Consider the following 12,895-nt stretch of genomic DNA (forward strand, 5'->3'; position numbering starts at 1 on the left):
AGAAGATGTTAGTATACTATGGATTGGAGAGGGAGCAATAAATTTGTAGCTGTTGTGAACATAAATAAGAAAATTATCCCTAACATTTATCATGTCTGTCGGTGACATTAGGTGAAATTCCATCGTGATGGATTTCAGTGAATTTCTTCATGATAAATGAATCTTAGGAAAGGCGAAACGAAGGAGAAATTTAGGATCTTGGGGAACAGCTTAAGGGAATTCAAATATTTCTCTTTTTTTTGAGAGAGCAGGCAATGTAATAGCAGCTATGAAAGCATTTGTGTAAAGAAGTAGTGAGTAAGTGTGATGGGTTTCCATGTGTGGGGGCTGCAGGGGCCTCTGTGAGGAGAGGCCGGGGCTGCCCCCAGCCGGACACAGCCGGTTCCAGCTGGTTCTGTAGCAGCCCCACTGCAGCGCCCAGCCAAGCCCAGCAGCGTGGCTGGTGGTGCCTGTGTAAAAACCTGTTTAAGAAAGGGCAAAATGTTGCCTGGCAGCAAGGAGCGAGGGGAAAAGGTGTGAGAAACAGCCCTGCAAGCACATGGGCCAGAGAAGGAGTTGGGGAGGAGGCGCTTCAGGCCCTGGAGCAGAGATTTCCCTGCAGCCTGTGGAGAAGACCTGCGCTGGAGCAGGTGAAAAGTGTGAGGAGGAAGGAGTGGCAGAGAGGAACTGTCATGGTCTGACTGTAACCCTCCATTCCCCCTGTCCCTGCTGCATCGCTCAGGCTGTGTGTGGGCCATAGAGGAGTTGGGAATGAAGAAGTGAATTTGAGTCTGAGAAGAAGGGGGAGGGTAGAGAGTTACTTTCTTTTTTGTCTTTGTTTCTCACCATCCAACTCTATTTTATTTGGCAGTAAACTAAATTAATCTTCCCTGAGTGTTTTGCCCATGACAATAACAGGCGAGTGATCTCCCTGTCTTCATCCCAACCTTGCCATCATATTCTCTCCCCATCTTGTTGAGGAGGGTGAGAGAGTGAGTGGCTAGGCAGGCATCTGGCAGCCAAGGTCAACCCACCACAGCAAGAAATTGAGATTAACCTCCTTCAGAAAAGGAGGATATCTTCTAGAGCGGATGGAGGCAAGATCACGGGAAGTGGTTGTTTGTTTTGTTGTTTTTTTTTAATCCAGGGATGTTCTCTTACATTTGTAGTTTTTAGTTTGGTAGTTTGTGTAACCTGTTGACTCAGAGACTTTAGATTTGGAGTTTCAATCTATGAATTGAACTGTTTTCCATTCCATCCTCACTCATCCCTCCTAACAGCAAGATACAGGTTTAAGCTAGACTTACAGTCTTAATAGAAAAAAAATAAAATCTTGTTGCTGCTGAAAAATTTGGAACTTTTTCATTCACCATAAATGCAAAGCTCTTTCAATTTTCATTCTTCTGATTATCTAATAGTGCTAATGTGTAGAAACAGTATGGTAAGTTATGTTTCCTCTGAGATTTCTGATGATGCTTGAAATATTGGTGCTGTTGTGTGTGTCCTCTCCTATTGGACGTAAATACAGTATCTGTGCAAACAAGGTTATTTTTGTTATTCTTTCTAGTTTTCCTCAGTATATAGACACCTATGTTCATTTATTTAATGCAGGAGGCATTAAAAGAAAACAACAAAAGAAGAGAAATGGAGGAGAAAACGAAGAGAGCCAAATTGGCAAAAGAGAAGGCTGAACGAGAGAAACTGGAGAGACAGAAGAAGAAGCAGCAGTTGATTGATATGAACAAAGGTAAGGCATCACTTTTAGTGGAGAGATTTGTTAAAAAGAAAGTAAGGAGTAACAAACTGAAGACTATTTCTGATCAATATAAAAAAAATTGTTGAAAATGTCTAAAAGCTGAAAAAAAGGTTAACTTTTTCAGTGAAAATTCTGTTTTGTTTTAGCCTACATGATCCTTTAATTCCATACCTGCCCTTAATGTGCATAATGTTCCTTTCAAGGCGTTTTGTGGTGAATTATTGGCTTGTTTTAATTTGTAGCAGTTAATTGATTTTTTTCATATGGATGTACTTCCAAGAAGTAGTATCTTACTTGCTTTGTTGTTAATTTCATTCTGTAAACATCTCTGTAATCAAGGTAGTGTGGCAATTAAGGTCTGTCTTTTTGAACTTGGAGGCTCCACGTTATAATGGATGTTCTCCCAACAGTCCTATTAGGAACTGGAAAATCTGGTTGAGCTTGGAGCCTAAATACAGAGTGGCATTTCAGCATGATAAAAAGCAATGTGTTGAGTTTGTTCGGCTGTGGTGAGAATATTGTATTTTGCATGAGGCCACCCTAAGAGAGAGAAAAGAAAGAAAGCAGGAGGAATCAGGTGGTCCTGATACTGATGCTGTGCAGATTTCCAGAAGTTTGTAAAATACAAGCTTTATTCTTTACCGCTTTGACTTCCAAAGGCAAGTAGAGGTGGTAAAACTGTACATTGGATTGTGCAAGAGATTACTTGAGGCTGCAATTTTTTGTTCAGTTTTCATGAGTTCATGTTAATCTGCTAATTGATTCAGCTGTAAAACACTTGTCCTTTTTATCCACTGAACAATGTATCAGGTATGTACTCACGGAAAAATGCTGTTTGTTTTTTGGTTATGATGAATGTTATGTAAGATGTGAAGATAGATTAACTTTGTGTAAGGATGATGTTGCAGTAAACCATATAATTATGACAGACTAACATAGTGCTGTGCTGAAGATTGATCAAATGGGGGTGAGTTTAGAAATAACACTGCCTTTCAAGGGCATATATACAGTATCTGTAAAGTCAATTTATACAAGGATGAAAAATACTGGAGAAATACTAGACCAGGCAAATAGACCCACTCCAACATTTAAGAGGATGACTCTGGAACTGAACACAGAGCCACAAAAAGACAAGGTACTGGTCAGAATTTCCATCATCTGATAATGCAGTAGTGCAAAAATACTGTCATGTAATACTTAATGATATCCATTTGGTGTCGCATATATTTAGAATGCCAGTATTTCTGGCATATCAGTAAATTTCCCATCACTAGTCAAAAATCTATGACTTGTGCGTGGACAGCTAGCCCTCAAGGAATATAAGCCAGCCAACCCTCCCCTTCCTGTTGGCAAACCCGTTTCTCTAGAACCTACAGTTACGCTTCTATCAATATATCTTTAAAATAGAACATACATTAAGCATTAATTTGTCAGACTGAATCATATTTACAATGACTTTTAAAAATGACTTTTAAAAATTCTCATGTGTTTGCGTACATCGCTTTGCCACAAAGCCTCAGAGTTTTGCTGGTTTTGATTGGTTTCTGTTGTTTTTAAAGTGACTTCCCCAGGGCTGGTTTGGAGGGTTTCTGCACTGGTACCACAACTCCTATTATTGTCGGCTTTGCTTGAAGTGGCAGTGACATTGCATGGAATATACTGTAGCATAAGTTTTAGTGAACAACTCTGTTGCTTTGTATAGATGGCAAACTTAAATTTCATACCATATAAGGATTCTTCTAATATTTCAGTTTAACTATAAACAAAATATTTACAGGTGATATATAAATACATTTTCTATATTTTCTTAAGCTCATGGAGATGTCTAATGAGACTTTTCTAATCCATTCTTTCAGCATTTGACTAATCTTTCTTTAATATCTGTCACCTAACACAAAAAAAGTCCTTTGTAATATAGACAGGGACTTTTCCGTGAGTGAGGTAAGAAGAACCTAAAAATCCCATCATCACCTTCCCCTCTACCAGTGTACTTGAAGACATACTGAGATAGGTTAGTTTAAACTACCACTTCAGACAATGTAAGCTAACATGTTTTGTTAGCTGTTGAAAAGTATGAGAAGTCCACTTAGATACTACTGTCAATGAATTGGTCTGTGTGTAAGGGCTGTAGCTAACAGATCAAAGTTACGCCTTCTTAAATTGCTTCAGCTCAGTCTGTAAGAGCATACCTGTCTACATTTGTTAATTTTTTTAATTTTTTTTTAAGCAGATGAGCAGTAGACCATGCCAGTCACATAGATGCCTCAGTCATGAAATGCCTTGCTTTTTGTCGTGAAAGACAAAACATCAACATATACAACTAAAGTTTCATTTTTGCATTATGTTTCTTTTTTACTGAAACTGCAAGTACATGAATAACTGTACGTGGCCAAAAGCACTGAATCTGCCATTTAAATAACTAATGTTTCTAAACCAGTGACGCAAAGTTAGTTTAATACTTCTAAAATATTTTTTCCAATATTTAAATATATTGAAATATCCATTTCGCATATTACAACTCTATTACCGTGGTAGGAGGTGGAGGGATAGCTTCATCCCCACTGTGTTCCACGGCATTGATATTCAATTAACTGTTTTTTGCTAAGTAACTATTTTTTTCTTGATACATCTACTTTTTTTGTATGCTCATTGCTGCTTATGTAAATAGTTTGCAAATTTGTCTAAGTGAATGTGACACAGAAGACTTAGAGGAAGGAGGCAGATGTCCTCTCAAGCTGTCATTTTGACAAGGTGATTTTCACCCAAAGGGTGTTTTAACCTAACTCTGTTTAAATTATTTCTCTAGCTATATCTTCAAGAATAAAATCTTAATGCATTGCTACAGCCTTTCAGGTCAGAGCAACAGGGTTCCTACATTTTCCAGCCTTTTAGTGTGTAGTTCTATAATAAGTATTTTTTGTCACCTGGTTAGAATTAATCCACATTAAAATTAATTAGAATTCATTAAATATTACAATCAGTATTTATTTGTTGATGTGAGAGCAGAAAACTGCAGTGTGGCCAGAATCAAGGACTATCCTGTATAATTCCTAGTTGTAAAGTAACCTCAGTGTTGCCAATATTTTAAAGACCAGGTTACTCAGTTTGGTGTTTTCTGCTTTGCATAACTGAGAGGCCACTTAAATCCTATGTGTAAATTGATATAAATCCTGTTAAACATTCCAAAATGTGTAAAGATGAATGTAAAAATATAGAAAAACTCTCAACTGCATGTAAGCTTTGAAGTGATTTACACCGGACAGCATCATACAAACTTAATTCTAAATGTGAAAACATGTCCACATTTCAAAAATACAAGGTTTTTTGTGCAAAACTGAAAGTGGGCTGATAGGTGACAAAATCAACATACACCTGAAATAAAAAATTACAATAGGAACTTATCCATATCTCTTTGCCTCAAGAAAACTTCATTATCAATGTGTATTATTTTTTTGCAAATATGCACGGTGATACATACAGATAGGTTAAGTGGTTCTTCGTTAAAAATAGATACTAAATGAGTCTAAGATCTTTTGAGCCCATCATTTATCTTGAAGTCAGTTCTCTTGGAAGTTGTTTCTTTAGTTGTAGTCAATGGATTTGGCATTATTTGGGATAAAATTGTTGATACAAATGAGCTATTTTAGACAGGAAGGGCTATGTAGTGGCTTGAGTCAAAGGCAACTTTTGTGACTTCCTATAAAAGTGGTGTGATGGACAGGGCGTTATGTAGTGATCAACTTATCAATCTCAAAATTTCTGAGAAATATTTTCAGAATTTAGCACCATTTTCCCTTATCCGTGACATCCTCAAACAGTTTTGAGGAAGATATTAATACCCATATAAAAGTGGTTGTTTAAAGGCTGATAAAAAATTACAATTAAAAAATCTAATCAAAATTGTTAGAACTGGTTGAATTTGACTGAGAGAAGTAAATGTTTATATTGTCATGAAGTTATACTCTTATTTGCATTGATGTTTTTCAGAACAAATTTTGAAATGTTATTATGAAAAAGTGTATTACATATGTCATTGATTTAAAATTACACCTTAAAACAATTTATAGTGAGACCTGTTGTTAAATTTTAAACCTCCATTTTAAAAAAATCTTACTATGAATACGTATTTCCTGTTACGTAGTGCCTGGTCATCTCTCACTGCAATCTGTGATGCAGTCAAAGCCACAGCAAAACATTCTGGCCACTTTTGTACTCTGTTACTTCCAGACAACACTACTTGTGATAGTCAGCTCCACCTCCTCAGATGTAGCTGTAGGGCTTGGGAATATTTGGTCCTTTCTGGTGGTGTTCTCACTCTGCTATTACCTATGCATCTCTTTGTTATGTTTCCTGGACTAGGAAGGTACTTCTGTATGCCTGTGTTCCTGGTGAAGTATGGCAACATACAAAGATTTAAGTGACTTACCCCCACACCTAGTGATCCCAAATTTAACAGTCTAAATCACGAACCATTCTTTCTCACTACAGGAGAGGAATTCTGTAGGAAGAGGGCTTAATAGTTCCTTTTCTTCTTTACCACTCACTAGCTCTATGGAAAGAACATTCTTTATAGCTGTTTTTCAGCAGTGTTTCCTATTTTTTGAGAGATGTAGCAGACTGGGCTATGATACATTTATACATAGTCTTTCATGACTTCCATCTGATTTAACATCTGCAAAACTCTTGCAGCGTTGCTTCCATGTGCATATTTGAACAAGAGAGAGGAAAAAAGAACTGAAGACAGCTTTCGAGGAGCTGAAGAGCGTATAACAGCAATTCTGATGCAAATGTTATTTAATCAGAAACAGTTTTGCTCTTCATTATATCTGATTACTATGGCAATTAAAATCACCTTTTAACTACCAGTATTAGGATAAAGGATAGAATGAGCTTCCTCAGTCCCAATTAGTATTGAATTAATTGTTTTGAAGACATATTAACATTCTCCCCTAATGCAGATGAAGATAATGGAAATGAAGTTCTGTGCTAGTGGTTGATGGATATTCCTACCTTCCCTTTTCAAGTACTCTTATATAAGAATTCATATGCTATTTATTCAAACTGGTATGTACTAGTATCAGCAATAATTCTGTTGTGTTTCCTTGAACCGTTACACTTGCATTGACTGCAGAACACAATTCAAGAAGGTTACTTTTGCTGCAGTTTGCTACTGATTCTGTGCTTTCCTGATTGTTACATCTTCCCTCTATGTCCTTTATCATAAACAGAAATCTATACTAAGTTTATTATGAGATACATATTATTTTGTAAATGTCTTAGCCTTAATCTTGTAGTTTATATGAGCTAGGGATTGTATGGGGTACCTGGAATGATAAAACTTGGGGCTTATTTACATTCTACAGATTATTAGTTTATGGTGCTGGACGCCAATGAGGCAAGTGTTAAAATTCCTTTGGGAAGTCATTAATGTTCATATTGATGTTGATGGTCTATTTGAATATGCTGCCTGAAATATGATATTCAGAGAAAAAAATTAGATGGAGATTTACATTATGCTTAAACGTGAGCATCTGTAGAGTCAGGATGAAGTTTGATTTTTCTGCTTCAAAGCAATTATGCATGAGTTGCTCAAAATTTTGTAGGATTTGTTTATGCAGGAGTTTGAAGCTATCTTGAGAACGGGGAGTGTGTGTCAAAATTACTGTAAATGTTATTAATATGGGTCAAAACCATCTCCAGATAAGTGCAAATAGATGTGAGCATGGATGGGAAGTTAGAAAGAAATTACAACTTAAAATTTAATCTTACCTTTTAAAATTTTGGAATGGAAAAATTTCTGTTTGTTTATGAATATGGCATATGATAGCTTCCAAGTAAATGATTTAATGAGGTAATTTATCAGGGGGGAAAAATTATTAGACTCTGAAATCTGAGGTTGGGATAATTACAGATGAAGAAAGGCAGAACAATTGGATTCTTTTCTCTTAAAAGTAAGTTTCTTGGGGACTAGTTACTGAACAATAACAAATGTTAACTTTGGATAGTTGTCTATGCAAATTGAACTTCCCTTTTCCTTGGAGAAAGTATTCTTATTTCAAAAATATTGAAGGTATTGTTGTTAATTTTGAAAATACCTATAATGTTCTTTCTCTCAATATAATTGCTATGTAAGATTATATTTGTATATTTTATAGAATTTCCAGTGTTAAAAAGCATTTCTGAAATAATTAAATTAGTTGATCAACTAGCTTTTTCTTTAGCATCATGCTTTGTTCAAGAATCAGATAGCAAGGAGGAGAATTGCATGTAGATCTATTGTGAAATGGAAGTTTATTTGACTAATGGTGGGACAAGTTTGGTGACTAAATTCTGTCTTAGTGGAATGATGATATTTTTATGTGGTTGTATTATCACATTTCTAATAGAACTGTTAAGATGCTGTCTCCATAAGAGTAATTTCCTAAATAATATAGGAAAGAATGTCATGTTGATGAGCCTCTTTCTACTGTATGCTTTCTGTTAAACACCCCCCCGTTGTTTAACAAAAGTGTATGTAAAGTTAACTTCATAAGATTAATTAATGATCATTTGCCAATATATATATCATAATAGATCTTCTCAAATAATTTTCCATCTGAAGTACTGAATAATGAAATGTTATAATACTTCCACAAATGTCAGCGCAGTTTTTTAGTCCAATACGGTTTAAAAGGCTGATAAGGCAACGTATACTTAAAAGGAAAAGTTCTGTAAGGCACCAAAGAACATTTATTTTATTATTTAATTAAATTAACTTGAACTTTGTGGTTCACTTTCAGTAGTTCTTTGTTGTATAATCAGACTTTCAACTTGAAATTGTTGGCCAGTGCTAAGTTGTGCAGTCTACTCGTAGAAGATTTAATAAATCCTAAAGGTATTGCATTTCATCTTCTAAATGGGCAGCAGAAACAAAGGCTCCGCTTCTGGATTTGTAGCAGAAATTTGATTGGGTTTTTTAGACATTGCCAGATGAGCAAGAAAGGTAAAAGTGTGACTTTGCAGGTCTGGAAATTTAGATTTTAAATGTAGAGAGATATCATTTGGTGTCATATCCTGTAAGGTGAGAGCCATAATGTATTAACATTTGTCTTGACAGTACAGAATGTTCAGCTTCACCATGTAAAAGACAATTTTCAGAGAGCTATCAAAAGCTAAAACCAAAACATCTCTTTAGACAATGAAATACTGTAGTAATGAGAAACTATCAACTAGAAAGCTTTGCAGAAAAGGCAAAGAACCAATACTTGGTCTGTACTTGTATAACAAAACAGGTAACTGTATTAATGAGGAAATTTATATTCAAGGTTGAACTCTAGATTATAAATGAGTTCTGAAGCTGTGTGTGGTTTATATAGTAATTTATATAGTCTTAAATAATTACTGTTTTGACTGAAGTTTTCCATGGTTGCAGTAGGGCTTGGCTAGTCAGTAGATTCCAGGTAAATCCGGTGACATATCAAGGTCAACAGTAAATTTGTTCCTGTTGGAAACATCTTGGTCTACCCATTCTAAATTCTGGTAAGGTTTAATGTCTCCGTTATATTCAGATTACATACTTGTCCAGTCCACCTGAAATTGGTTAGTCATCATGGAGAACAATGTAGGTTTCAGGGGCACTGTGGAATTTGCGTAGACAGGATTCAAAAACACGGACAAGTTACATCTTGACATTTGCTGTGGCGTTTGTCTGCGTACACGTTCTTAGCAGGAGAATTCCTGAAATGGCATGCTTGACTTTCCAACCCTATTGAAAAAGCTTATTCACAAAAATGAAGTTTAATAAAGATACTTTGAAGGAATTTTTTCTTTTTTTTTTTTTTTTAAATTGGATGTATTGTGACGTATCATGCTAAGAAATTAAATTCAGCAGTTTAATCTGAACTAATTCTTTCTCTTTTTTGATATTAAATGTGTGATAACAATGAACGTACACTAATAGGGCTGTCAGGAGCTGGCCAAGAATTCTGTAAGCCATTTGCTGAAAGATAATAGAGTCTCTATGCGGTTGTTTTTGCTCTAAAATAAAATGTATTTTAAAAAAGTTTTCTTTCTTGCAAACTCTGTAATAAGAAAGGATCGGCTACAGAAGTTTTCTTCTAAAAGGTAGAAAGGCTCATATAAAGCAATTACTGTTTGATGAATATTATGTTATGTGTCACAGAGAGGTTTCTTTGTTACCTATTTGACTTTGTAATTGTCATTCCAAAATGAATTTAAGATCGACATTGGTTGCTTCTGGTTCTGGCACTGAAATCTGTTATTTTTTTATGACATCAATTAGTACAACTGGCTAAAATTGTTTTAGGACTTGGAATAATTGAAATATAAATTTAAAGAGGTCACTACAAGATTAAAGAATAGTAAAGAAAAATAAAAATCAGCAAGAATATGTAAGAAATCTCCCTTCCTCAAAATGAATTCCCAAGACCAGTTTCTTCCCTAAAATATGGAGTAGTTGTTCAAGTAGAAGCAATCTTTAAAAGAAAATTATTTTCTGATGCTGAAAGCATGGATGATTTTGTGTTGCCTTATGTATCTGCTAATCACATAAATTAAAAGTTGCTTAGTACCATAACTGAAATGTAGCCTTCAAACAGTAGTAGCACTTGATTACAGATGCATTTAATTATTTAGGTATCATATGGTCATTTGTCATTCATTTTTTTTTAGCTGCACAATCTTTTCTTTCTTGCATAGAGGCAATGTCTTCCCATTTGTTCCTAAGAAATCCATGTTAAAGCCTGACTTTGAGTTTAGTGAAAATCATCCTTGGAAGGGGCATAAGTCCATTCAGAATGAGGCCCAAGGGGTAATGCTGATGCACTTCAATGAAGTACACTCCTGCTGAAGTAGACCTTGACAACTGTGTCATCTTCTGAAAATGAAAAAGTGTGCACATTTCAAAAATTGTTTTTAATAACCTGACAGTACAACAGAGCACTTTTTTTTTTTTCTCATTCTGTAAGCCTGAGATCAGGTTATCATAAACAATGAGCTTAATTGGTATGTAAGGAAGGATTTGCCTTGTTTTGTAAACTGACATGAGGTATAGGTTCACTTATCAGTCATACTGTCCTAACTTGTTCTCCTTTAATTAAAAAGTAAATAACAGTCATGAGATTGTATTCTAGTGCAAAATGCCGAGGAAGACTGCTTCCTGAAGATATTTATTATGCATGCAAAATGAATTTAGCAAATTAATAAAATGCAAATACATGAGGAGAATACAAAAACACACTTTCCAAAAGACACTGAAAACTGACCTTTTTAAGTGAGTATATTGCAATTAAAATTTCTGGTACTGATTATGAATAGAAAGTCTTGTTTAAAAGCTTATACAGGACACACATTAGACTTATGAAAAGTACTTAAAAGTTCAAAGCAAAACAGACTAGTGAGAGACCCAAATAGAAGTATAATTCGGAAACCATTTGGAGAAACACTCAGGTAGAGAGCATGTGTCACCTAACGTGGTGTTTGACCAGACTCTTTTAGTAAGGGCCCAAGTTTATGAAAATTTCCTGGAAAGCTCCTGTAAACTTCTGCCAAAATGGCTGTGCAGTACTGTGCTTTTGATTAACTTACATTAGTTTACAATTAGTATATTTGTAATAATAAGAATACAAGATGTTTTGAAAAGTATGTGTGAGTATTGCCTTTACTGGAAAATGAAAGTGCACCAGTAATATAGATGGGTATTCCTGCAGTAATCAGTGCAGACAAATAAAAGGGAAGGCAGCAAAACACTCCAGAACTAAGGCCATGTTCCCAGGGCCTCTTGGAGCCTTAGCTGTGAATCTGAACTGAAGAAACCAAATAGACAGGAGGTGGGTCATGTTTTGGATATGTAGACTGAGCTCTGTTGTGGCTTCAAGAGAAGTTTCTGCAGTCCTAAGTTATTCAAGTAACTTAAAAAGCCTAAGCTCTTTTGTTGTTTCATTTTACCATCAATAGTGCCACCCCAGTTTTTATATTCTGTTGAAGAACGCTAATAGTTATTGGGAGTTCTTACATTCTAATCAAAATAGCATCCTTCCTAGTGCAAACTGAAAAAGCAGTCATCATGAAGGTCTTGAAAAAAATCTGCTAGAAGATGCTTACTCCTTCCTTTTTGACAGATAATATGCTGAAGGCTGAGGTAAAACTTTGTGCAATAGAGGCCACAGAAAGAAACTGAAGTTGGTCTCACCAAGTTCTTCCAATCTAAATCAGAAAGTTATGTTTCTGAATCCCTTCTCTAGTGTGTACTGAACGTTTTTAGCTGTGAAAAACATGACTGTTTTAGTGCATAGAAATATAGCTGACATGTGGAGGCAAAGTTTAGATAAAAGCTCTTCCAAATTTACTTTAAGACCTCACTTAAATCTCTTCTTTTTGTTCTGTAATGGGGGAGAGGCGAAGGAAGTTAAAATATTTCAATACATTTACTCAAAAAAAATTGAGTAAAAAAGGAACTTAAATATTTTAAAAATTCTTTTAAATATAGCTCGTAAGAAGTGAGCTTGGCTTCAGGACAATTGATGCTTGTCGTCTTGAAGAAGGTTAAGGACCTGTTTTTAGGACAATTCAGTATGATTGTTTAGAGGAGAGAAACTAAAAATTCCTATGAATTTGAAATCATCAGCACCAGCCACTATCACAGAAGCAAGTTCAAGAATGCCTACTGAATGAGAGGCAACCCAACAAGTTAAATATTCCCATCTTTACATAAAGTCTATGAAAGAGTTTTGATTTTATGTACATTTGCCATTCATGGTTCAGGTTAGTCCCTAAACAGAGCACTACCACGTGTTTTCTAGTGTGATCTTTCAACAGAGCTCTTTTAATTGCAAGAATGACATTAAAAGCCTCATAGGCTACAACTGACTAAATGTATTTCAGTTTCCAATAAGAAATTTTAGCAGCAGTTATTTTAAAAAAATAAGACAAGACAGTAAAACCTGTTGTCTTGGCTCAGCTGTAGCTTTTATTGCTACTCAGGCTAGCAAAAGAATGATACTTTTACCTGTATATTTTTTGTCAACTTCAATTTTCATTTTAATGATATGAGTTATAAATAGAAAAGAACATTATTTTGCGTTTAATATCAGGAGGTATGGATGTTGGGGCCTCTTTTTGAGGTTTAGATGAGATTTGTCAGGAAGTGATAAAGGAATGTAA

General features: G+C 35.2%; 1 protein-coding gene across 7 annotated transcripts in view; it reads left to right on the forward strand.

Annotated features, from left to right (window-relative positions):
• DIAPH2 (diaphanous related formin 2) overlaps nucleotides 1–12,895 on the forward strand; it is a 247,545-nt gene that overhangs the window by 163,700 nt on the left and 70,950 nt on the right. For all 7 annotated transcript variants that reach the window (XM_054839023.1, XM_054839028.1, XM_054839029.1 and 4 more), the window contains one exon: nucleotides 1,591–1,726. In XM_054839023.1, coding sequence (XP_054694998.1) covers nucleotides 1,591–1,726 — 136 coding nt within the window. The remainder of the gene's footprint in view (nucleotides 1–1,590; nucleotides 1,727–12,895) is intronic.

The sequence above is a fragment of the Grus americana genome, chromosome 12 (assembly GCF_028858705.1).
Source record: "Grus americana isolate bGruAme1 chromosome 12, bGruAme1.mat, whole genome shotgun sequence".
Classification (NCBI taxonomy): Eukaryota; Metazoa; Chordata; class Aves; order Gruiformes; family Gruidae; genus Grus; species Grus americana.